The sequence below is a fragment of the Epinephelus lanceolatus genome, chromosome 16 (assembly GCF_041903045.1).
Source record: "Epinephelus lanceolatus isolate andai-2023 chromosome 16, ASM4190304v1, whole genome shotgun sequence".
NCBI classification, from domain to species: Eukaryota; Metazoa; Chordata; class Actinopteri; order Perciformes; family Serranidae; genus Epinephelus; species Epinephelus lanceolatus.
The window spans coordinates 29,012,208-29,037,184 of record NC_135749.1 but is presented as its reverse complement, the minus strand read 5'-3'; the positions used below and the strand labels follow the sequence as shown (position 1 = coordinate 29,037,184).

Sequence of the window (24,977 nt, the reverse complement as noted above, 5' to 3'; positions counted from 1 at the left end):
AGCCTTTGGAGAGTGCCTCCCTCATTAAGTTGGATTTAAAGATGTAGCTCTTTGATATCCGCAATCTGTAGAATAATCTTTTGTTGTTTGTTTAGTGTCTCAGTGTTTGACTAAATCTACATTTTGTTAACAATAATAAGCTATGCCTTGGCTTCTTTTTTAATCCATTATTACAAATTTATCAGTAAGAATAGTTTGTTATTACTGTAGAGGAGAATCTGAGTCTCCACATCAATTTTATCCTTCGATATGTTTTAATTTAAAGTATCACCAATATTATCATTGTCAATATGCCCATGTAGAGTATTCTTAAGATGTTAAATCAATGTTTGCACACATGAACAACAGAAAATGCTTTTTCCTGTAATATTATGAAAAGCTTTTCCCTTACCAGACACTGAGTTGACAAGGGGTTTTGTGAATGTTTGCATGAAGTTTATGTACCGTTTTTCAGTTGGTATACGCCCAAAAATGTGCTGTCCTGTTACTGTGTGCACTGGTTTTGGAGTGTCAGCTCAGCAGCTGTTAAAGGAACATCAAGAGTCCGATATCTTTTGTGTCTCACATCAGGAGAACATGTCATGGAGTGAACTGAGCTTTATAATGAGAAAGATGTCATTAACTTTCTAAAATATAGAGGATACGGTCTGTGTAATGTGAAGTTATTTAAGGGTAACTTTGGTGTTTTTTTTTCAACCTGGACCCTTTTCCTGTGTTTTTGTGTCTTAAATGACTAATGGAAACAACAATTTTTAAAATTGGTCCAGTACTAAGTGACATTGCTTCAGCAGTGGCCAAACAGGCTGCAGTGTAATCACTTCAGGCAATTATGCTTCATCAATTTATGTCCACTAAAAGTGTTTGATTGTGCCACTGACATTTTCAAAATATTATTCCAACTGTCTGACAACATTATGGAAACGATCTCTACAGAGAAAGACCTTTTTGTTTAAAGGGAAATTTCAGTTTATTTCAACCCGTCTCCTATCGTCCTAAATTTGTTTCAAGTCACTAGTGACATAGAAATAAGTTAGTATGTTAGCCGTTAGCCTAGATGCAGCCGTAGCGTCAGACCTGTTAAAACTTAATTGAACGGGCATCCTTTCAAGTGCAAAGTTAGTCCACTAAACAAGCTTTTTCTCCACAAAGACCGCCTCATATCATTAGGATAAATGTCAGAGAACATATAGAAAACGACATGTAAACGTGTTCTCTTACCTTACTGGTGTAGTGCCATGTTTGTTGTTTACCATTTAGCTAAGGCTGCAACCAGTCCCATTCCTTGCAACAGAGGTATTCCTCTTCTGTGGGCATTGGGGTACAGCATTCACAGGTAACGTTACACCACCGATCTCCAGAGCTAAAGCCTTGCAGCAGCCATTCCTCCTCTGTCGTCCTCTAACGTTACCTGTTGCGCCCCAATGCCCACAGAAGAGGAATACCTCTGTTGCAAGGAATGGGACCGGTTGCAGCCTTAGCTAAATGGTAAACAAACATGGCACCACACCGGTAAGGTAAGACAACACGTTTACATGTCGTTTTCTATATGTTCTCTGACATTTATCCTAACAATATGAGGCGGTCTTTGTGGGGAAAAAGCTTGTTTAGCGGACTAACTTTGCACTTGAAAGGATGCCCGTTCAATTAAGTTTTAACAGGTCTGACGCTACTATGCTATCTAGGCTAATGGCTAACATGCTAACTATTATTTCTATGTCACTAGTGACTTGAAACAAATTTAGGACGATAGGAGACGGGTTGAAATAAACCGAAATTTCCCTTTAAGCGTAAGATCATTTTTGTTAAAAAAAAAATAAGTCCCAAAACTGCCATCACCAAACCCACCAGACTCCATTTAAATAAACAGTAATTTTAGCATGTATAGAGCCAGCATGTATTCACATCTAACTGGGTGAATGAAGCTTTTATTTCAACCAAACCAGAGTTGATGTTTCTTGAAACAGTAGAAACACAAACCAGATGTTTTTTTGTGAGTTTTAGTTTGTTTCTGTTGACTTTATATGGAGTGTGTTTCGCGATGATAAAATTAGTTAATGTAAAAGGAGGTTGGTGGATTTGATTGTGGTCGGGGTTTTTTTTCTCTGATTAAACAAAAAAGGATCTTACTTTTTAAACAAAAAAGTCTTTCTCTGTTGGAATCCTTTCCAGAGGGCAGAGTCTTTGCAGATAAATATAATGCCAACACTTCTAGTGGGTCATAAATGATGACTAAGAAGGTTTACTTTTGTTTAAGCCTATACACTGTTATTTTAGGAAGATCCTGCATAGTATGCCTTAAAAAATTAGTGTAAAAATGAACAAATGCTGATAGTTTTTTAAAGGACATTATAACATCTGACCATGGTAGACAAAATGTACTACTTTTTCAAATTGGATGTCTGTCTGTGGATTAGAAAAAATAAATAGTGAAATTTAGCATGGCAAGACTACAAATGTTCTCAAGTGGTACTTAAATAAATGGCAGATTAAATGATTAGTAAATGGTCAGAACATCAGTAGGTGGTAATTTTGATGGTTGATTAATTATGTAAGTAATTGACAGGTACAAATAAAAAAACTGAGAGGGAAGTGACTGAAGTGGCTCTCAAGTAAACATTGGCTGGTTTTAGACTCTTAAATGTAAAGGTCTCCAAAATCGACTTGCATGGGGATTTTAACATAACGACCAAAACAAGGAGTTTGAAGACATATTTAGACCAAAAGATGAGTTAAAAAACGGCTATTAGTTGCGGCCTAAATATGCAAATATGCAATGCTCTATACTGCCCTCTAGAGCATTGCAGTTTCCCTGTGCATTTCTCTTGAAGCCTTGCTATAATTAGCTATTAGCTACTTCAAACCACATGTTGTTCAAATAGATAATAGCTGATGGAATAAAAGAGTTGATATTTCTGTTGGGAGGTAAAACATCCACCCTGATAGAAGTGACTTGAACTCTTGGGAGTTCAGTAAAATAACCTTAGCTTTCTACATAGCTCCTACATGACACGTTGATGTAACTCCTCTTGGTCTCTGTCAGAGTTTAATGGAAGACAAGATTACTTTTCACCTTTTATCACTGTATCCTTTGGTTTCCACATGCAGGTCAGGAGAAGAAGTATGAGGTGAAGAAGAGGAGGGTCCTCAGAGGGAAGTCAGTGCCTCACTATGCAGCAGTGGAGCCGCAGGGGAAGGGCCTGATGGTGGCCGCGGAAAAACCATTTGCCTTCACACATGTGGACGGTCAGCCTGTGGAGCTGCCTGACCCAGAGTCTATGGAGGTGGACAAGACAGGTGTGTCAGAGGTGCTGCTGAGGAATCATCCAGCACACTTCTAGAAAGTTATTATTGTGCTTAAGGATTTCTCCTCTCTACACCAGAACTCTTACAGATATTTAATACTTTAAAAAACATTATTTAGCCACTTCCTGTTATTGATGTTAGAAAACAAAGTAGGGTTTCTGCAGGTACTTAAAAAGTCTTAAAGTATTAAATTCAGTTACCGGTACATAAATATTAGGCCTTAAAAGTCAAAGTAAAGGCTTAAATTTGACTTTGTAATATCTTAATTTCCACATTTGATGTCATTTCATTTATCTATCTATTTTATTTTTGGCAAAATTAGTCAAGTTCTTTTGTGTGAAGTTCCACATGTCTGATGTTACACATCTTTAAACCTACCTCTGAATCTAAAACTGTCTTTTTACTTAATACTTGCACTTACCTATTGGCAAAATGTGCATTAACCTAACTTACTCTAATAACCATAAAACCTACCTCTGCACAGGACCACATATTAACTAACCACTTACCTTTATACTTTCCTGCAATGCTTGAATAAGAAAAAGAAGATTTGTCATAAATAAAAGAAACAGTTAAATTTAAGAGTCTGATACATGTAGGCATCCTGCAAAGTTCTCCAAAAAACTTAAGTGAATTCATTTTAAAGCTGCTATAATTCTTTTTTGCATCTGGAGCTAACGCATCTCCAAGTTAAAAACACTCGCTCTGACACACTGTCATTTTATAAAGTTGTTATGGGCACTGTGTTTACTATTAACACATTAAAGCAGCTGTGCGGAACTTTTTACCATTAATAAAACTGTCCCTAGTCCGTATCACCCCCCCCCTTGAAGATCCGCATATTTATTTGAACCCAACAGCGACAAAAAAGCCTTTCTCTATATGGCTATTTAGCGTAGCCTTGCTCGGGTCGGACACACAGCGGAAGTCAGCAAACCAGAATATGGCACCCGAGGTGGAAGTGATTCTGCTCGCCTGCAGCGGCCCGCAGCGATTAAACCACAGAGGAAGAAGGAGCCGTGTTTACAGTGTTCTTCAAGTAAGCAGTACGCAACGGGCATTGCTGAACACATAACACCTAACAGTTTTACCAGAGATGTATCTATGAGGACATGGTTGTACTTTTGATGTCATGGCGGATAACGAAGGAGCATCATGTAAAATTATCTGTGATTGTGACCATAAACATAAATATACAGCAGGGAGTTGTCCTCAGTTTATAAGAAATTCAGAGCTACACCAGAACATTTATGAACAGGTCTTACTTTACTACTAATTTGTGTGTAACGTTAGCATGTTAGCATGTTTCCACTAATTACTTGGACTGACCTAACATTTGTAGCGTTAGCTTTGCAAGCGAAGGCTACAGGTAACAGCTTTGCTGTGTTAGGATTATGTTATGTCTTCACTGTGTATCTTCACATAAAAGAATACTCTGACGATTTGAGAGTTATGCCCTTTCGCTATCATTTTCATATTGAGACAACATGATCGATATCTTTTTTGTGTCTGTACGTCCAGTGGCTGGGTCTCAGCGGTTAGCATTGCGCTTATAGGGGGTCAGTACGTCCTGCGCTGTGATCCGCGGAGGGATACACCGGTGAGCAGGCACAGACGTAGCTTGTAGACAAAACTCAGCTGTTTATTTAGCCTAGCGATATCTCCGCACTATAGTAGCTGCAATGGACGACTTTGATTTTGAAGAGTTTCTTGTAGCGGACACAGATCCAGAGCCATACCTGTTTGAGCCGGAGTACAATGATGAGGAACTCCATGTGTTGGATGCTGAGCAGGCGAGAAGAGAGGCTGAATCCTCCACTCCCATTTTGCTGCACAGAATGGGATTCGGTGCTACCATCGTTGGGGAGATATATCATCAGGAGGAAAAGCGCCGCAGAGAGTGCATCACAAGGAGTGAAAACTTTGCAGCAGTCACTAATCCTGGCGTGATTGAAACTTTTTTTCATGTTCCTAAGATGAACTGGAAAAAACGCCCTAGGCCTGCAGGAGCTGATGGACAGCTTTCAGTCGGGTGAGTAATATCATCCGTGTCGTCTCTTTGTTTGCTTTTACTGAGTGACCTAGTACCTGTCCCAGAGCCAGCTGCAGTTGTTGCTCACCGGGTGTACTGACCCCCTACAAGTGCCAAGATATCCATCATGTTGTCTCAATATGAAAATGATAGAGAAAGGGCATAACTCCCAAATCGTATTCGAGTTCGAGTATTCTTTTCACATAATAATGCAGACTCAGCAGATGACTTGTTAACTGTTTATTCCTCCTTACACTGAACGTACACGGCTGCTTCTCATTGTTTCCAGTAGCACAACAACGGTTACTACATTACCCAGAATAACTTGAGGCTCACACTACTACGGTAGCCTTAGTAGCTCAAAATACACAACAGATTAGATTAGATCAGAACAGAAACACGACAGGAGAATTAACTGAGTAATTTTGCTGTTTCCACTAATTACTTGGACTGACCTGACGTTAGTTAATTCTCTCACTCTCCAAAACAAATGCATGCTGTAATTGCCGGCTGCAGTCGGAATTTTAGGACACCAGGCTGTGGGTGTCATACCGCTTCGACCAAAGGGGCGCTATAATCAACGAAAACGAAAAGTTCTGCACAGCTGCTTTAAGCATATGCTGAACAATATTATCATTCATCTAGAATCACGTTTCTTGCCTTCTGACAAAGGCCACCTTTCAATCTCCTGTTAGCTCTATTTTGGTCTCCACCAACTCTTGGAAAAATGTCGGAATCTTTTGCAGCTACATGTTCCACTTCCTTCACCAGCTACATGCTAACTTTGTCTGTCCAGCGTTTGGTTCTGGGTAGCGAGTTGACATCAGGGTTTAAAATTATTTTTATTTTTTTTTCTGACAGCAGCTGGCTGCTTCTGTTAATGGAGTTAATGAAAGCAGAATTTACAGTCAATAAAACCTTGACAATGAGCTAAAAGAGGCCAAAAGGCCTTGTAGAGCTGCAGGGATTGGTGATAATTCCCTGTGGTCGTCACTACAAATGCCCAATTCAATTTTACACATTTTCATTTGAGCCATTGTTATAGAAACACTGATAAGTATGTTGTTAACAAAAACGTTGCAGCAGTTTTTTAACAAGCTGCAGGGGTGTCATAGTAGACTAAAATGCAGTTCTGCTCCTATGCTGTCTTTTCTAATCACACATAGAACGAATCGTCTGTCTTTGTCTTTTTGTCTGTCTGCTTTTTATGCATATGTGTCTAGCAGGAATACTAAGCTATTACTAAGATAATACTAGAGCACTCGGAGAGCGCAGACCTCCGCCAAGCAGCTCGGATTTCCCGCCATTGTATTATTTTATCCACTTCGCTTCAACCGATTACCACCAAATTTTAACATCTGTTCCTTGTCCCGTTATCAACCTTTCCTGAAAATTTCATCAAAATCCGTTCAGAACATTTTGAGTTATTTTGCAGACAAACAGACCAACGCCGGCGAAAACATAACCTCCTTGGCGGAGGTAATAAAACAGAAAATAGACCATACGCTGAAAATATTGTGGCAGGTCGGCATTGCAGCGATAGTTTTATCATGCTGGAAGGCGACAGAGCGGATGCAGAGCTCTGTGACTGGCTTTCCAACTTCAGGGTGCTTCTGTATCCTGTCTAATGATGAATGTGGCAGCTTGGCGGAGCTCAGTTGCTGGTCTCGGAGCTCCGTGGCTGGCTTTCAGGCTTCAGGGTGTTTTGCAGCGCTTACACCTCTTGTCTTAACCTGGCGTTCTTATCCAGATGTGCTCTCAGATACTTACATTTGACACAGTTGAATTTAATGTGAACCAATTCTTTGTAGTAGTACTGACATTATTTGATTGGTACCCTTAAAAGTCCTGAGTTCTGTATCCAACCCTAGGAAGAAATATGCCCTAATCCTGGCACAGGGTGTGGCTTAAAAAAATATCCAATGCCAGGAACTCAAGTGGATGGTTAGAAATAAAAACATTTTAGTAAATATGGGCTACCACATTATAAAAATACACCAACAAGTATTTGCACACCTGCCTTCCCCAGGGTGTCTTGACACATAATGAACCTTGTTCGCTGGCTAAAACCTCTTTGGGAAAAGCAAAAAATTCCTCCATGCAGGTAAAAACCCTGGTACAGATGAAGACAGCCATTTTGGTTGGTTAATACATAATGCATGTAAAAAACTGCAGCTCTTGTGTTTGTAATAATATAGTAATGATAGTTAACAATACGAGGAAATGTATTCCATATTGCATTCAAACTGTTTATTGCAAAATGCAGCAGATTATCACAAAATGCTAGCTTTGAAAATGTTTTTGTTAGGTTATTACTAACCCAAAGTGGTAAGCAGTCCAATTTCACACACCTGTATTACGGTGAACTCTTGTACATGCATATAATATAATGCTATCATGTTAAACATTTTGCCAAGAATAGTTATTTCAGTTGCAGCTTTTTAGGTCTTTAAATCACTGGCACTATTAATTTCAGAGTCTGTCTCTCTGTGTCAAAAGATTTTTTTGCAGAACTCATCTGGAAAAAGTTGTGATGTCACATCAGAAGATTTGACACTGTCTGACTCATGTTTCAGACTTTGAGGAAACCCTAAAAGAGGGTTTGACATATTTGCAGTGAGAAAGTGCCATCTCTCTTTTTCCCTTGTTAAGATCACAGTGTGAAACTGGCCAAAGAGCAAACCAGCCTGTCTGTAAAACTGTTGCTGAAACAAAGTGAAATGCAAACATCATCTGGCCTCCTTCCATGAAAGATATGATATCACCACACCACGCCACATTCCTTGGCATTTCTGTGATGAGACCGCTTCCAGTTAACATTCATCATGCAGTTGCATTGCATCTGGTTGTTTTCAGTAGGGATGTCCCGATCCAGCTTTTTCACTTCCAATCCGATACCGATGTTACAGCCTTGAGTTTTGGCCGATACCGATACCAATCCAATCCAAGCGCGTATTATACATATTCACTTATTTTGATGTCTGTCATGTTAGAAATGGTTTGATCAAGCAATATTACTCTAACAAGAACAACTACTTAATTGGGTTAGTTAGAATGATCCACAACAGTTGGTATGAGAAACTGACCTGTTTATTGTTAACGGGGTTAAATAAACAAACTTTAAATTTGAACATTAACATTAAATAAAAAATATAGCTGGTTTGCTTTGGCCCCTTAATAAATAGAAGATAGATCAACACAAGAAATCTTTAAAATGTCTAACAATGAAATTAAAATAGCAGCAAGACTCCACACACTTGTGCTTTGCTCCCCTAATAAATAAAAAAAGATTAACACCACAAGACATTGTTGGCATTTAACAAACAATGCAGCCTTTCCTTTTCAGTTATTTTAGTAGTGTTTTTGTAGTCCATCCATGGCTCCAATTTCACTAATTGTGCCCAAAACAGTGCCATCAGTGCTCTTTACTTAAACAGTAAGAGTGTAAACTAAATAAAAATATCACTCTCAAAAAACCAGAGCAGAAAACAAATAGTCAGTTAACTAAGTTGACCGCTACTCTTCCTACCCTCCTGTGTCTGCCGTCTGCATGCTGGCCTGTTGGATTGATAGTAAGAGCTGGAGCGGATCACTGGAATGGACTGCTTGACACGCGGAGCACTGGGCTGGCCGGAAAACCTGGAGCGGAGTTCTTGGATCGGCATTTTTCCATGCAGTCCGATCTGATGCCGATGCCCGTTTTTTGCTAGTATCGGCGTATCCCTAGTATCCCTAGTTTTCAGTCAGGCAACGTTTGCTTCTTCTGCTCATTACCTTTTAAGAGGCACAAACTGAATAGTTGGGTTGTAGCCATAGAAACACCTGATCAGGCAGCAGAATATTCCCAATCAGACTTGGGTCTCTTACAGATCTGGTAATCTGTGTCTGCTTACATGGATACGTGTCCAGGCCATTTATGACTGCTTGCACAGATGCTGTGTGTCTGTGAAACAACCACAGCATAATCTTTCTTCCTTCACCAGCAGCGGTGCATTTAAGTGTCTATTTAGTTTAGTCAGTGAAAGGGTGAGAACTGGGACTCTTATATAGGCTTGCAAGTGATAAATAGTATTCATAGCTGTATTTTTTATGTAACCGATAAACTGTTTTGTCCAAACTTTTTTAAAGATAATGGTGCCTGTTCCTTGGACCCAAAGTGATGTTTTCAAATTGCTCGTTGACCAACAGTCAGAAACCCAAAGGTGTGAAAAGCAGCACATTCTCACATTTTAGAGGCTGAAACAAAACAATATTTGGTTTCTATTCTTGCTAAATGACTGTGAAGCAATTATGAAATTGCCAATGTGATATTTTTAATCAATTGAAAAATAGATTGACATTTTGCGAAATGAAATAATTTGCTTTCTTGTCTAGACACACCTAAATCTCAGGATTTAATTCATTTCTCTGAAGAAAACTGAATTAAATTGTTATTTTTAAAGTGTAGATTATTATTCACGATATAAACTTTGAAAAATCCCGTTGTTACAGTGTTCCCGTAAGGGAAAAAGGTTGGGAACCACTGACACTGACTTATGCTTATTGTCAGGTTTATCTTGTATTTAAGGTTTCAACCAGAACATGTTTACATGCTTTAATGGTAATAAAACACTTTATTTTCCTTATACTGTCTGTGCTGGAACACAATCATCCTCTCTCTGAGACTAGCTGTTTTGGTGTCTGTCTCTGAAAGCCCCCCTCCCTAAAATGTCCAGTCTGCTCTGAATGGTCAGCATGTCCAGTTCTTTGGCATCTTAAAAGTTAAAGTTCCACTGATAGTCACACACCTGAGTGTGTAAAATTTGTTCTCCGCATTTGACCCATCCCCTGAGGGAGCGGTGAGCAGCAGCGGTGCGGCACTGCTGCCAAGCAGGGTGGCACTGGGTCCCATTTTTATAGTCTTTGGTATGAAGATGACAGATGACCATATAAAAAAAACAGCACATGATGATGTCATACTATAGCCAGAGTATAAAAACGTTGGAAACAGAGTATTCAGAACAGTCTGAAGCCTGAGGTTTTTGCCCACAGGCATTACTTTTACGTACGTTAACCTCATTATTTGAAACATTGGCCGTGTTTAATAAGAACATTCTCCATTACAACGCTGTATATGAGACCCAAAATACAGAATAGTGAAGTAGTTTCCCTTTAAGGTAAAGTCAGGAAAATGTTGGCTCTGTATAAAGATTTGAAACATGAAGATAAAAATATCAGCCTACCAACAACTGTAAAGATCACTAAACATTGCATTGTATGTTGTTTGTTAATGTGTATTTAAAAAACAAAAAACAAAACAGGTAGTCACTGCACCTGATCAAGAAATAATCTGGCAATTAATGAGATGTTTTTTTTACTTGAGTTTTTGTATGAATTGAGCAAACAAGATATTACATATTAACAGTGCTGGTAGGTGGATTTTATCACCTTTTGACAGAGCCATGCTAGCTGTTTCCCCCATTTCCAGTCTTTATGCTAAGCCAGGCTAACTGCCCTCTTGACTATAGCTTTGTTTTTAACATACAGACATCAGTCAATCAGTCAGTCACTTATTTGTCATATGAAGTCATACAAGGTACACCTCCAGTAAAATGTGATCCTGTCAGCTCCTTCAGCGCTTGCATTGCAGTTAAGTCCTTTGTAGGTCTTTTTGTGGGCTGCTGCTTTATAATTGTCCGTGTGTCCGGATGGTTCCAGTAATGCATTGTTTCTAGTTGTGGAATGATTTAACTGTAGTTTGGGAACAGTGTCTGTTGTTTGACAAATTAAATCCACCACAGACTCAGTTCATGAATTTATTGATGTCAGTGGTGACGTCAAAGGTGGTTTCCTGGAACATGCTCCAGAATCTGATTGGCTCCATCTTTTATGTCACATGGTGCAAACACATGAGAGCGGTAAATAATTGTCTCATCAAACTCCTCACAAAAAACACAAACGATCGAGTTCCCCCCTAAAATGTTGAACTTCTCCTTTAGCTGACTAAATCCATCCATCCGTCTTCTAACCGCTTCATCCTCTTGAGGGTCGCAGGGGGGGCTGGAGCCTATCCCGGCTGACATTGGGCGAGAGGCAAGGTACACCCTGGACAGGTCACCAGACTATCGCAGGGCTGACACATAGAGACAGACAACCATTCACACTCACATTCACACCTACGGGCAATTTAGAGTTATCAATTTACCTAATCCCCAACCTGCATGTCTTTGGACTATGGGAGGAAGCTGGAGTGCCCGGAGAGAACCCACGCTGACACAGGGAGAACATGCAAACTCCGCACAGAAGGGCTCCCACACCCAGGATCGAACCGGGAACCCTCTTGCTGTGAGGCAACAGTGCTAACCACCACACCACCGTGCCACCCGCTGACTAAATCATTCAGCAATAATTACAGTTTCTTTCAAAGTTAGATTCTTTACTTGGCTTTACTTTTGTATTTCATATATACTAACTTTATTATTATAAATGATTGATCAGTGGGGTGGTTTTCACACCACCAGAACACTTCTTAAATTCACACACCTCATGTCAGAACTGACCCAACCGTTCATATCCAACTAATTTTAATTCCATTTTCTGTTTCTACACTCAGTTATACTCACAACCTCTAAACAAGCAGACAAACAGCCACCCTATTTAAAAAAAAATAAAAAATACAAAAATCTCAGCTGACCAAGACAGGGCAAAGTGTGTGTATGTGTGTGTGTTGATGGTGCCGAGGCGGAATAATGGCAGCTTTTTAGCCAATCCTTTTATCAGCGTTCTGCCTTCCTCCTTTCAGAGTGGAACAAGTGAATGAGATGTCAAGAGAGGAAGCATCTTCAAAGAGGCCTGTAAGTGATGATAAGAGAGGAGATACAGAGTGGGGAGGAGAGATGGAGGTGATTTAATGTTGCGCTGACGGAGAAGAGGTGCAGATATGTGTATAGTATATATACTGTAGATAGAGAAGGCCTCCAAATGAATGCTTGGAAAAGTCTGTAATATAATATGATTTGGATCATCACAGGACACCATAAACACTCCTATGATGAATGAATAAATGGCAAAAGTACTGAAGTGTGGATGAATTATAGAAGTTGCTAGTCGCTGTCTTGGGTTGGCATTATATGTGTCTGTTGAGCACTTTGGCCAACAGAGAAGTTCAAATGATGAACATTGAAGAGGTAAGAAGAAGATGGCGAAATACAGAGTAATATTTGGCAGCTCTCCTTTCTCCTCATTAGTTTCTTTGTTGATTCAGTCGACAACAAAAGGTGATAATGAACGTGTCTCAGTTCCTCACATTTCTGCCAGATATAGAGTAAGTCTGTTGGTTTGGAGCATCATAATTGGGCCATTTTCAGTGCTCAGGTTTTGCCAGTAATCACAGAGTGAGTGTTGTGTTTGACAGTTCTGGCACACAGTTCTCTCTATAGGAGTGTCGTATATGAGAAATCTGTCAGTTTTCTGTGTATAAATGAGATTATTGTTATCTTCTTCAGTCTGGTATTATTTCCATTCTGTCTTATCTAAATTTCTTCCATAGTTCTTTTATTGTTTCTTTTTTTATTTACAGTTATAATGTCAGCCTGGACCAAAGCATCTCTGATTTTGTTTAATTCACAGCTGACTGTATTTGAACTCTTTTTTCAGAATAGAGAAACACACTCATGACATTTAAGGACAATATGCTGTGTCTATGATGACCCAGTTACTCAAGATAATCCACAGTCCTTGTTGTGAGTGGTGTCATGTAGGAACTATTTTCTCCCTACCCCACTATACCTGCTAACTGTATCACCATCCAGTAGCAAGGGTGCATCTACTGCTAGCTCGCTTGGCACCCCTGAGCTAGCTAATGTTACAGCTCAGTCATTTCCTTTTGCTCAGGAGGTACAAAACCTACAGCCTCCAGAATGTACTGTGCCTCACTGGACCAGTAAACACACCCACTAGGGGGTGACGAGTCAGTAAACACACCCACTGGGGGGTGGCGAGTCTAGCCGTTTTTTCACAGGAAACGATATGGTGACAGTCTGGTAACAAACAATCTGGAATTACAGCTAAACAGTGCACTAAAATATGTTTCGGGAAACATTTGTGGCGAGAAATAGGCAATGTAGTTACAGAATCTTGGTTCATGTTTGAATAGCACCGCTTAGTTCTACCATTTGATCTCAGTTTTTTTCTGCCTCCATTTTTTTGCAACGCATATAACATAATTGAGCCCACTTCCTTTTCACAAACTCTCGTATCACAGCCAAACAGTGCACTAAAATATGTTTCTGATTTTTTTTCTTTTTTTTTTTCTTAAATATTTTTTTGGGGCATTTTTGCCTTTAAGTGACAGGACAGCTAAGCATGAAGGAGGGGGAGAGAGAGAGACAGGGAATGACATGCAGCAACGGGCCCCAGGCTGGAGTCGAACCAGGGCCGCTGCAGCAACAGCCTTACCATTGCCCAGATCTCTGTGGTCATCTGCCAGCTCAGGCGCAACATGGGGCGCCTGCTCTATCCACAAAGCCACCCACGCCCCTTTCTGATGATATTTTTGGTGAGAAATAGGCAATATAGTAAAAAATCTTGGTTCATATTTGATCAGTTTGAGAAAGAGAGAATGAGGTGCAGGTCTCACTCTCTTTCTCTAAATCCACTTCTACCCTCTTTGTTCCTGTAGTGGCGGGCATACGGATATGTGAAAGAACAACCTATGTACAGTAGTTTGAGCAAAAGCCTTAACGCCAACATCCACTGGATGACGTGAAACGTGACATACAGTGGATTTGAGCTGGCAGATGACCACAGAGATCTGGGCACTTGTAAGACTGAGGAAATTTACCTCAGTTGATGTACACATACTACCCACTTTGTTATGATACATAGCTGGTTGGAAAATGGGCAAATTATCCTTTGCATTGAAGAGATCAATCTTTGGTGGAACTGCTAAAAACAAGACATTTGAAACATGACAAGAGGCTTCAACTATAGACTGACTTTTTTGTGTGACATTACAAGTGAAAAAAAAGCTGGAACCCTGCAATTTCATCAGTTTCAAAATATATATTGCATTTTACAATCCTAAAATATGTTTTTATGTGTAATCTCAATCTGTAAAGTAACCACTCAATTTACTGTCAAGTCAATGTAGAACAGTAAATAGGACAAACTCCTCAAATACTTGGGAAATGCACAGGGCTCCAGACTAACTTTTTTTTAGTATTGTAGGAGCACTGTAGCCCCTTACTGAAAAATTTTAGGGGCACAAGCAGAAAATTTAGGGGCACTCCTTAAATCATCCTGCATCACAATTATTCACATTTTTGGCCATTTTAACTGTATCATAAACTATATGTAGTCTACTGTATATTAACATTGGACTGTTTTAATTATTTAAGTATTTAGCTTCATAGAGACTGGCCGAAAAACAACAAAAGAAGGTCTTCTAATGTCAGTAATGCCCAATTTATTGAGTTAAAGTCCTGTCCTTATTTACAAACATTTCTGTTTTTGAATGCATATAGCCTTTTATATAGAGATGTATTAATACAGTTTTGTTTAGTCACAATAAAGACTATACATGGAATTAATTTCTTGTTATCTGCATGAACAGATGAGTAGGCACTATTCATCAACTTACATGACACATTTATGGAAATGACAGCAGCGGTAGTTGAATGTTCCCACAGCAACAAGTAAAACAGTCTCGAGGGCTGTCTATCAGCCACTTGCAGTCTCTGCCCTATAGACTTTACGTGATGACAGTAAATACTTCACACAACGTACAGCTGAAGTTTGCGAGGACTCAGTCTGCAAGTCCAGAGGATAGACATTTGGACTCTCCCCCTCTCAGAGACTTTGGCCAACATTGATGGACTCGCTCCCTCATTTTACACCATGAAAAAAAAAAAAAACGGCTGCAAATTTGCTGGTCGTACACAAGCGAATAGTTGTAAAAAATACTCGCATTGACTCCAAAATGGCCCCAAAATGAGACCATTTGGTTGCAGTCTGGAGCCCTGTTACTGAGATGCCTATAGACTCTCTGATATCTCCTGTCTGGTGGTTTAGAGAGGTCAACCTTAGAATTAAAACCCCCCATTTTTGAATTAAGTTTGGATTGTTTTTCTGTTTCCTAGCTTGTGAAATGAGGTGGACTGTATTTTCCTCCCTTGTAAATACCTGGCAGCTATGTTACAGGAAGGAGGAAACCTTTCACCTGAGGCAAGAGCTGCAGCCTGAAAGAAGATAATGTATGAATGTCCCTTCAGATTAGCAATGGATGAAAAGGACTTTGTCCATGAAAGAAGGATTCAAAAGGACTTTTATTTTAGAAATATCTATAATCAGTCTGTAACCTCTGACTCTTGTTAAAAATGTGATTCAAGCACAAGACTGCAAAGTAGTTTCCAATTGGATTTAAGATGGGATTGTTTGGTCCATTTATGATTATGTAGTTGGCAGCCAAAGTCATTTTATCAAGCATCTGTGGACTGTTAAAGAAAAGTTAAAGAAGGACACGAGGCCTGCTGTTCATACATTTCCCAACAACGCGTTTAACAGACATGGCCCAGTGACTTCCGCTTCATTCTGGGTATACATCTGTCACCACCGCCAGCATTATTTAGAAGGCAGCTCCCTCTGTGACGACTTATTTTGTGTTTCACTATAGCACACCACACAGTATGGTTGTTGTCATACCCTGCTAAAAAAAACCCTGATTTGATCGTGGATCACATAAGGCTAACAGGCCATTGGAGGTGCTGAGTGAGTCAGAGGCAACAGAAAATTGGCTTCTTAACAATGTGGGCAATGGTGAGAACAGATTTGTTCCTTGTTAAAAAGAAGCGGAAATGCAGCTGTCACGTTTGTGAAAACGAGGCTATGAAAGAAGTAGTAGTGCCAATGCCTGAACTGATTCAGTATTGTTAACACTCATAACTATAACTTACTACACTGTAGTTAATGCTTTAGCTATTAGTCCACAACTAGAGAGCATTCAGAGAGCAGACATTCTCCAGTGCTGCACAACACTCTATTTGAATAATAGGAAAAGAAAGTTTCTGATATACTGATCAGATTTTGGTTGTTATAGATCAAAGGTCAAGATCACTGTAACCTTGTCTTTCTCATTATTGTGAACGCAATATCTTAAGAACGTCCTTTCAGATTTGGCACAAACATCCACTTTGAATTAGAGATAAACTCATTCGAATTTAGTGGTCAAAGGTCAAGGTCACTGCATCCTTGCATCCATCTCATTCTCATGAATGCGAATTCTTAAGGATACCTTGAGGGAGTTTCTTCAAATTTGGCACAAATATCCACTTTGAATCATAGTTAAACTGATTAGAATTTAGTGGTCAACGGTCAAGATCACATCCACATCTGACGCATTCTTGTGAACATGATATCTCAAGAACACCTACAGGGAATTCTTTAAATTTTACACAACCAATCCACTTGGACTCAACAATAAACTGATTAGAATTTAGTGGTCAAAGGTCAAGGTCATTGTAATCTCTCAAGACAGATTCTGCAATTGACATTGTAGAATCTGTCGGCAACCCTGTGTGAAAGACAACTACGGGGGAGGGCTTTGAGGTTGAACGATGCTGCGCTTTAGCCAATCACAATGGAGGGGGCGGGGCCGAGACGTGCAGGTGTCTCCAGGAAATGTGTACCTACAGAAACAGCAAGCTCCACGTCCATGGCGACCGCTCCACCCAAAACGCCGTCTTGTCAACGTGAAAAACATGGGCAACCTGTCCTGTCATCCTCATGCGTGCAATATCTCAAGAAGGCCTTGAATGAGTTTCCTCAAAGTTGGTACAAATGTCCAACTGGACTCAAGAATGGACTGATTAGAATGTGGTGGTCAAAGGTCAAGGTCACTATGACCTCATAAAACTTGTTTTTGGCCATAACTCAAGAATTAATGGTCTAATTATGACAAAATTTCACACAAATGTCTAATAGGATGTAATGATGAGGTGATGACATTTTATATCCAAAAGGTCAAAGGTTGTCTTCACTGTGACATCATAATATTCTGCCCCAACACTTTTCCAGCCATAATTTAATGTCATACCTCAGGAATAGAAGGGGAGACATTTGGCCGGTTCTGAATTGGTGACACTAAACTTGGGTGTCCATCTTGAAAGTGTGCTGAGTGTGTAGATCTTCTGTGCTGCCCTAGCGGAGATGTGTGTCAAGCATCCATGTTTTCACAGACATGGATGAAAACTATTAGAGAAACTGTCAGAGATACTTGTATGGCTATTCGCGTAGGCATACAAGGTGGTAATTCAAGTTTATTCAAGTCAGAGCAGCAGATCATGAGAAAAACCCTTATTACAGAGCGATGCTAAAAACAAACAAAAAAAATCATAATTTAGCACCTGGCTTGGATACACACCAGAGGCAGCTAACGTGTGCCTTGGCCAGTGGCCTCACATCACACAACATTTAATTGAAATCTGTTCACAGGGTTTTGAGGCATTCTCACCAGCAGGTCAAGGTAACAAATGACAGCAATGTGGCGTTTGTGCTTTGCATATCCTTTAAATATTTAGCCCTGAAATAATTTTTAAGATTACCTTTTGACCATGAGTGATGGGGTTCTACGTGAACATAATTATTTTTGCCAGACAGTTTTGGTTATTTTACTGGCGTGATTGTCTGTATTTATATTTTTGTTTGTGCTCTTTTCACTGGTTTGAAGTGGATGTTATGTAGATGCGTGCAGCAAATCTGCCAACAGTTAATATGTTTTCAGACAGAATATGAAGCAAATAGTAGAGGCCGTGTGATTGCATATAAAGTCAATCTAAATCTGTTGGATGAATGTACAAAGATGAGAGGATAGGAGAGAGGCTGCAACAAGAGACAGAACCAGAGTTTCTGGTGAGTTTGTTGTTCAGTTAGAGATTGAGCTAAACACACATAGACATGGTGGTTGTGTCCTTTGCTTGTGGGTTTACAGCTAACCACTGTGTATTTTAGTTTCCTGTCACACACATACAGTCTTTATGAAACAAATTAGTTTGCTAAACTCTAAATACAGTAAATGAAAATAAACCTTCGACTTTTACTGTTTCTTATTTTGTTATGAATATTTAATGACATCAAGAAATACTTAAAGGAACAGTGTTTAAGATTTAGGGGGATTTAGTGGCATCTAGAGGTGAGAATTGCAGATTGCAATCAGCTAAAATTTCTTCCAGCTGAAATGCCTTCAGTGTTCATTATTTAGGAGGGTTTTTTTAATCCAGAGATTCAGGAGGTCGTCACTGGGAGCCAAATTATCTGCAGAGGCAGAGGCAATTTAAACTGGTAAAAAACACTGAATAAAGCAGTTTTACTTAAAGTTTCTAACTTTCTCTTCCTGGAGGGGCTGCTAATTCCAGTGGCTGCTGTGAAAACTAAAAAATGCAAATGGTCCTGTCTAAGCCAGTGTTTTGTTTGGCCATTTTGGGCTACTGTAGAAACATGGGGGTACACCATGGCCATGTCTGTAGCAAAGGACCTACTCCCTATCTAAATATATGTAATGAAAATACAATGATTCTTATTTGTAGGTGACTATACACTAAAAAAAAAAAAAAACATACTCATATTATATTCTTTTTATGCCAATGAATCCCCCTAAATCCTACACACTGGACCTTTAATATTTAAAAACAAATTTTCAGGGGCTGTTAATTAAAGAAAATTAATTAATGTTGTTTGTATGATCTTATCCTCACTAAAATTTAATAAGTTAAATATATGTTCTCTTTCATAGCATTCGTTTCGTGTCTCACATTGGGAACGCCCTCGGCGTGACCTCGTCAGAAGCTCCTTTTACATTACGCCAGCCAGGATTGGCTGGAACTAAGCACGTCAGTGTCAGGATGGGTGGAGACCCTCCCCCTATAAAGGGGCCTGACACTGCGCTGCACGTCATTCAAAAACCTCTTCTCGCTACGAGCAGAAGTTCCAATCTCTCTCGAGCTGACTGTTTCTCCGTCACCTAGCTTAACTGTCCGCAGACACGAGCGAAAACTCGGTCGCCAGGCGCTTTGTTCACGAGGCAGTTATCCGAGAGCTATCGCTATCTGTGGAAAGTAGCAATACTTCGACAGCTAGCATAACCAAGTGGCAACACTCAACCCTACGGTAGCAATACCACACAAGTAGCAATACTTAATCACACTAGCGCTAGCCTCACCCGGCTAACGCACAACGGAGTCGCAACACTCTCGCTGTATTTCATCCGGTGCCCGCTTCTCCTAACCACACCAGGCTAGCAGTTGCATACCATACAGCATAGCTTCACAGCTAACAAATCCCGCTAGCTTCACAGCTAATAAATCCCACTAGCTTCACAGCTGACAAACCCTGCTAGTGACCATGGCTAATGCTAATGCTTCCACTAAAGCAGAGGAGAAAATGCAGGTGCGAGCCTGTCCTTGCGGGAATAAGATTTCGAGCGGAGATACTCACCCGATGTGTGTGATGTGTCCTGCCCAAGCCACCTTTGAGTCCACGGAAGAATGCACACACTGTGAACGCTTCTCCCTCAAAGTGCTCCGTCGATGCTCCGATTCTTCACTGGGACTGTCGGGCCGGGTTGCAAAACTCCAACCCTCAACGACAGCTGTGGCGGGAGACGGCTCGTCTTCCCCCGCTGTGGATTTGGACTTGCAGGACGTGTGCAAACGCGCCGCTGCCAAGCTCAACATCCAGTGGCCCGAAGTCCAAGCTGAGGTGACGCAGTCCCGCTACGACGGGAAAAAGTTGCGAAAAGTGAAGAGAACAGGGAAACAACTCCTGCCTATCTTCCCAGAGTTGCTGGAAGAACTTGCTTTCTCCTGGCGCAACAAGCCATACAGAGAGAAGCATCCTGTGGCGGGCAGTTCCATGCTTGACTGCGAGGGGATGGAGAGCCACGGTCTCCGCAACATTCCTCCAGTGGAGCCCGTGGTGGCGGCTCACCTCCACCCGAAAGCATCCCTGTCATCACTGGGGCCTGCACTCCCATCCAGAGCAGATTGTTTCCAGTCCAGCCTGACAGACAAAGCATACAAGGCGGCTGCACTGTCGGCGCGAGCCCTGAATGCCACCTCCCTTCTGATGGCGTATCAAGCCGAGCTGGAGGAGGAGATGACGGCTTCACCTGACCCCGTGTTGTGGGAGGAAATGTGTGTGATCACTGACCGCTGCCTTCACCTCCACAAGGTGGCCATCCAGTCACAGGGCAGAGCCATCGGGTTGATGGTGCTACAGGAGAGAGCCCGCTGGCTTAATCTCACCACGCTGTCAGCCAAGGAGAAGGAAGATCTCCTCGACAGCCCCATATCACCCAAGGGCCTCTTTGGCGCGGCGGTCACGTCCATGCAAAAGAGGTGCGAGGAGAGAAAGAGGGAAGACGAAGCCCTGAAGCTGTGTCTGCCGAGAAGGGCACCCACTGCCACCCTCCCGGCTCACCGTCAAACCTTTGCCCAGGCTGTGGCATGGCCTCCTCCCACCTTTAAAATCCCCAAGCTGCCTAAATCCCAGGCAGCTCCTCAGGCTCCGCCAAGAGCACAGGCTCCAAAGGGTCCGTGGCAAGAGGGGACTCTGCCCGACCGGCCACCCCCCACCTTTACCCACGGGGTAAGGAGGAGGAAATGGCAGGCCTGATAGTTCCAGATGCGGCCAGCGAGACAGCCCTGTTCCCCCCGGCTGCACTCGCCCCAGCAGCTCCGTTCACGAGCATCGCCACAGAGCCCAGTTCTGTTCAGCGCATGGACAACGGGATGTTCGACCCGGCCCAGCGCCCTGTGAAGAGAAGCAGAGACAGTGTGCAGCAGGTGGAAACCCTCAGCGGGTCCCAAACATGTCTCACAAGCACTTCTCATTGTTGCAAAACATTAAAATTGTCCCAACTGTCGCATCCAGGCCCAGTGCCGAGGGCGCAGTTAAAAACAAGGAAAAACAAAATAAATCCATTGTTGAAAAACAGTTTGGTCACACATTTTACGGAGGGAGTGATCCCTCTCTCAATAAACAACCATGTGGTGAACGGCGCGGCTCTTACTCCATGTGTGACAGACGAGCCTGTCAGCCCGCTGACACTGAGAGCAGAGAGCTGGTCAAAATGCACAGACTCAGAGTGGGTTTTGAGAACATTAAACAGGGGATACAGGCTGCAGTTTGCCGTAACACCTCCACAATTCAGGGGAATAACCCAGTCTCAAGCCCTAGGCGAAGCCGCTCTCTTCCTAAGAGAGGAGATTTCCTCCCTGCTAGAGAAAAGAGCCATAAGAATAATTCCTCCCGAACACACTCGGAGCGGGTTTTATTCAAGATATTTCCTGTTCGCCAAGAAGGGGGGGCACGGCATGCGTGCGATTTTAGATCTCAGAGATCTAAACAAGCACCTCAGGAAATACAAGTTCAGGATGTTAACGCACGTGTCCCTGCTGCGTTTTCTGCATCCGGGCGATTGGTTCACTTCAATCGATCTCAAGGATGCATATTTTCACATCCCAATATACCCACCTCACAGGAAATATCTCAGATTTTCCTTTCAGGGGACATGCTACGAGTATCTAGTTCTCCCCTTTGGTCTCTCACTAAGCCCGAGAGTATTTGTGAAATGCACAGAGGCAGCTGTGGGACCACTCAGGAGGCGGGGGATCCGAGTAGCCACGTACATCGACGACTGGCTTATTGCGGCATCTTCCCGCCAGGAGGCAGCAGATTACACAAGGTTACTCACAGAACACCTGGTGGATCTGGGTTTCAAAATAAATCTGGAAAAGAGCGTTCTGCCTTCTCAGAACATCTCCTTTATAGGCCTGTTTATAGACTCAGCTCAGGCCAGAGTCAGGCTGACTGGAGAAAGAGTGCAGGCACTCAGAGACTGTTTAACCCTTTTTCACAGGGGGAAGTTTGTGTCTCTCAGGCTTTGCCAAAGGTTGTTAGGGCTGATGGCATCATCCCTGGTGATGGTTCCCATGGGAGGCTTGCACATGAAAGGAGTGCAGTGCTGGGTGGCCTCACACAGGTTAGACCCACACCATCATGGCTCTCACAGGGTGAGAGTCTCGGTGTTCTGTACAGCAGCACTGGCTCGCTTGGAAAAAGCTCGCTGGCTCGCTTGGAAAAGCGCAGGCTTCTTGACCCAGGGAGTGCCTATGGGGGTTGTTCAGTGCAGAAAAGTGGTCACAACAGACGCCTCTCTATCAGGCTGGGGAGGCGTGTTCGAAGGGAGAGCAATAAACGGGACCTGGGATCCTCACATGCGCTCATCCCACATAACTTACTTAGAACTGCTGGCTGTTCACCTGTCACTGAAACACTTCCTCCCTCTTCTGAGGGGACATCATGAGTTAGTCCGGACGGACAACACCACGGTGGTGGCATATATCAACAGGCAGGGGGGCCTGAGATCCCTTCAGTTACACACACTGGCACACAGACTGATAGTCTGGTGCAGCAGACATTTTCTGTCCCTGAAAGCCACCCATGTGCCAGGGACACTGAACCATGGAGCAGATCTGCTATCCAGGGGAAACCCTCTTTACGCAGAATGGAGACTTCACCCAGACGTAGGGAGTCTGGTTTGGGAGTGTTACGGCCGGCCAGCTGTGGACCTCTTTGCAACACAGGAGAACACCCAGTGTCCTCTGTTTTTCTCACTGCGCGATCAGAGTGCACCACTGGGGGTGGACGCGCTGGCTCATCAGTGGCCTCGGGTTCTGTTGTATGCATTCCCCCCGATAGCATTGATTTCCCCGACCCTAGCCAAGGTGAGGGAGGAGAGTCTGTCAATGATTCTCATAGCTCCCTACTGGCCAACGAAGCACTGGTTAGCAGAGATAACACAGCTCCTCCAGGGGGAGCCGTGGCCCTTGCCAATACACAGGGATCTGCTGTTGCAGGGGCGCGGGGAAATATTTCATCCCCACCCAGAGAGGCTGGCCCTGTGGGCTTGGCCCGTGAATGGCTCAATCTACAGTCTGGAGGCCTTCCCCCAGGCATGATTGAGACTATTCAGAGTGCTAGTCGATCTTTGAGAAATGGTGCTCAAACACACAAGAAATTCCCTTTCAATGTTCTGTAGTGGTGATCTTGGCTTTCCTACAGGACATGGTGGACAAAAGGATGGCCTTTTCCACCATTAAGGTGTATTTGGCGGCCATTTCAGCCTGCCATATCGGCTTTGGGGTAAAACTGTGGGACAGCATCCCCTGGTCTGCTGCTTTATGAAGGGTGCACGTTGCAAGCTTCCTGTTTCTAAACCATTAGCACCGTCCTGGGACCTCCCCATGGTGCTGGATGCCCTTTCAGCCCCACCTTTTGAACCACTAGATCAGGTGGACTTGAAAATGGTGGCTTTAAAGACAGTGTTATTACTGTCTCTGGCCTCAGCTAAACGCGTGGGTGAGATTCATGCTCTTTCAGAACATCAAGAATGTACAAAGTTCTCTGCAGGAAATACAAGGGTGACCTTACAGCCTAACCCAGTGTTTATGCCTAAGGTGTTGGGGTCATGTTCCCCTATTGACCTTGTATCCTTCTATCCCCCGCCTTTCTCCTCAGATGAGCATCGGCGGCTACACATGCTGTGCCCAGTGCGGGCCTTACGCATCTACATGGACAGAACTGAAGGCTGTAGAAAAAGTGACCAGCTTTTTGTGTCTTGGGCAAAGAATCAGGTGGGGAAGCCAGTCTCTAAGCAGCGGCTTTCTCACTGGATTGTGGGGGCTGTTGCTTTAGCTTATAGTGCCAAAGGGGTGCAAGCACCAGAGGGTCTGCGTGCTCACTCTACCAGGGGTCTCTCCACGTCCTGGGCCCTTTTCAGAGGGGTCCCCATTCAGGAAATTTGTGCCGCAGCAAGCTGGGCCTCTCCACACACCTTCGCCAGGTTCTACAGGCTTGATGTTACAGCCCCTTCTCTGGCCCATTCAGTGCTTGGTTTGGCCAAGCCCTAGTGTGGCTTATTTCAGGGCGGTTAGTCTTGACACTCTGACAACATCTGCCCAGCAATCCGGGAGTGAGTATTTTCCCAATGTGAGACACGAAATGAATGCTATGAAAGAGAACTTTAGGTTACTTGCGTAACCCCGGTTCTCTGAGTAGCATGAGTGAGTGTCTCACCAGACCACCCTCCTTGCTCATTTGTAGCGAGGAAGAGGTGATGGGTTTTTTTTGAATGACGTGCAGCGCAGTGTCAGGCTCCTTCATAGGGGGAGGGTCTCCACCCATCCTGACACTGACGTGCTTAGTTCCAGCCAATCCTGGCTGGCGTAATGTAAAAGGAGCTTCTGACGAGGTCACGCCGAGGGCGTTCCCAATGTGAGACACTCACTCATGCTACTCAGAGAACCGGGGTTACGCAAGTAACCTAAAGTTTTCTTTCAGATTAAAAATCATGTGAGCATTTTAAATTCTCTTGACAGTATCCTCAGGTCCATAATACAGAGCGACCTTCATCCATTCTGTAAAAATCACCCAGTGGTTAATATTCAGTATGCAGATCTGAGACCTAAGATTGTCATTTCTATCTTTTGTGATTTAATATCATTTCTCGTCTAGAGGCTCAGCAAATTCCCTCCGTCAATGGCAAACCTCAATCTGAAAATAAATCAATATGATTGCATGTAAATTACTACAAGCAGCACAACAAAAT

The 24,977-nt window shown here is 42.6% G+C and overlaps 1 protein-coding gene across 1 annotated transcript in view; it reads left to right on the top strand.

The window, feature by feature from the left end:
- Positions 1-24,977, top strand: part of nudcd1 (NudC domain containing 1) — a 75,195-nt gene that overhangs the window by 13,061 nt on the left and 37,157 nt on the right. The window contains exon 5 of the mRNA XM_033637657.2: positions 3,106-3,294. Coding sequence (XP_033493548.2) covers positions 3,106-3,294 — 189 coding nt within the window. The remainder of the gene's footprint in view (positions 1-3,105; positions 3,295-24,977) is intronic.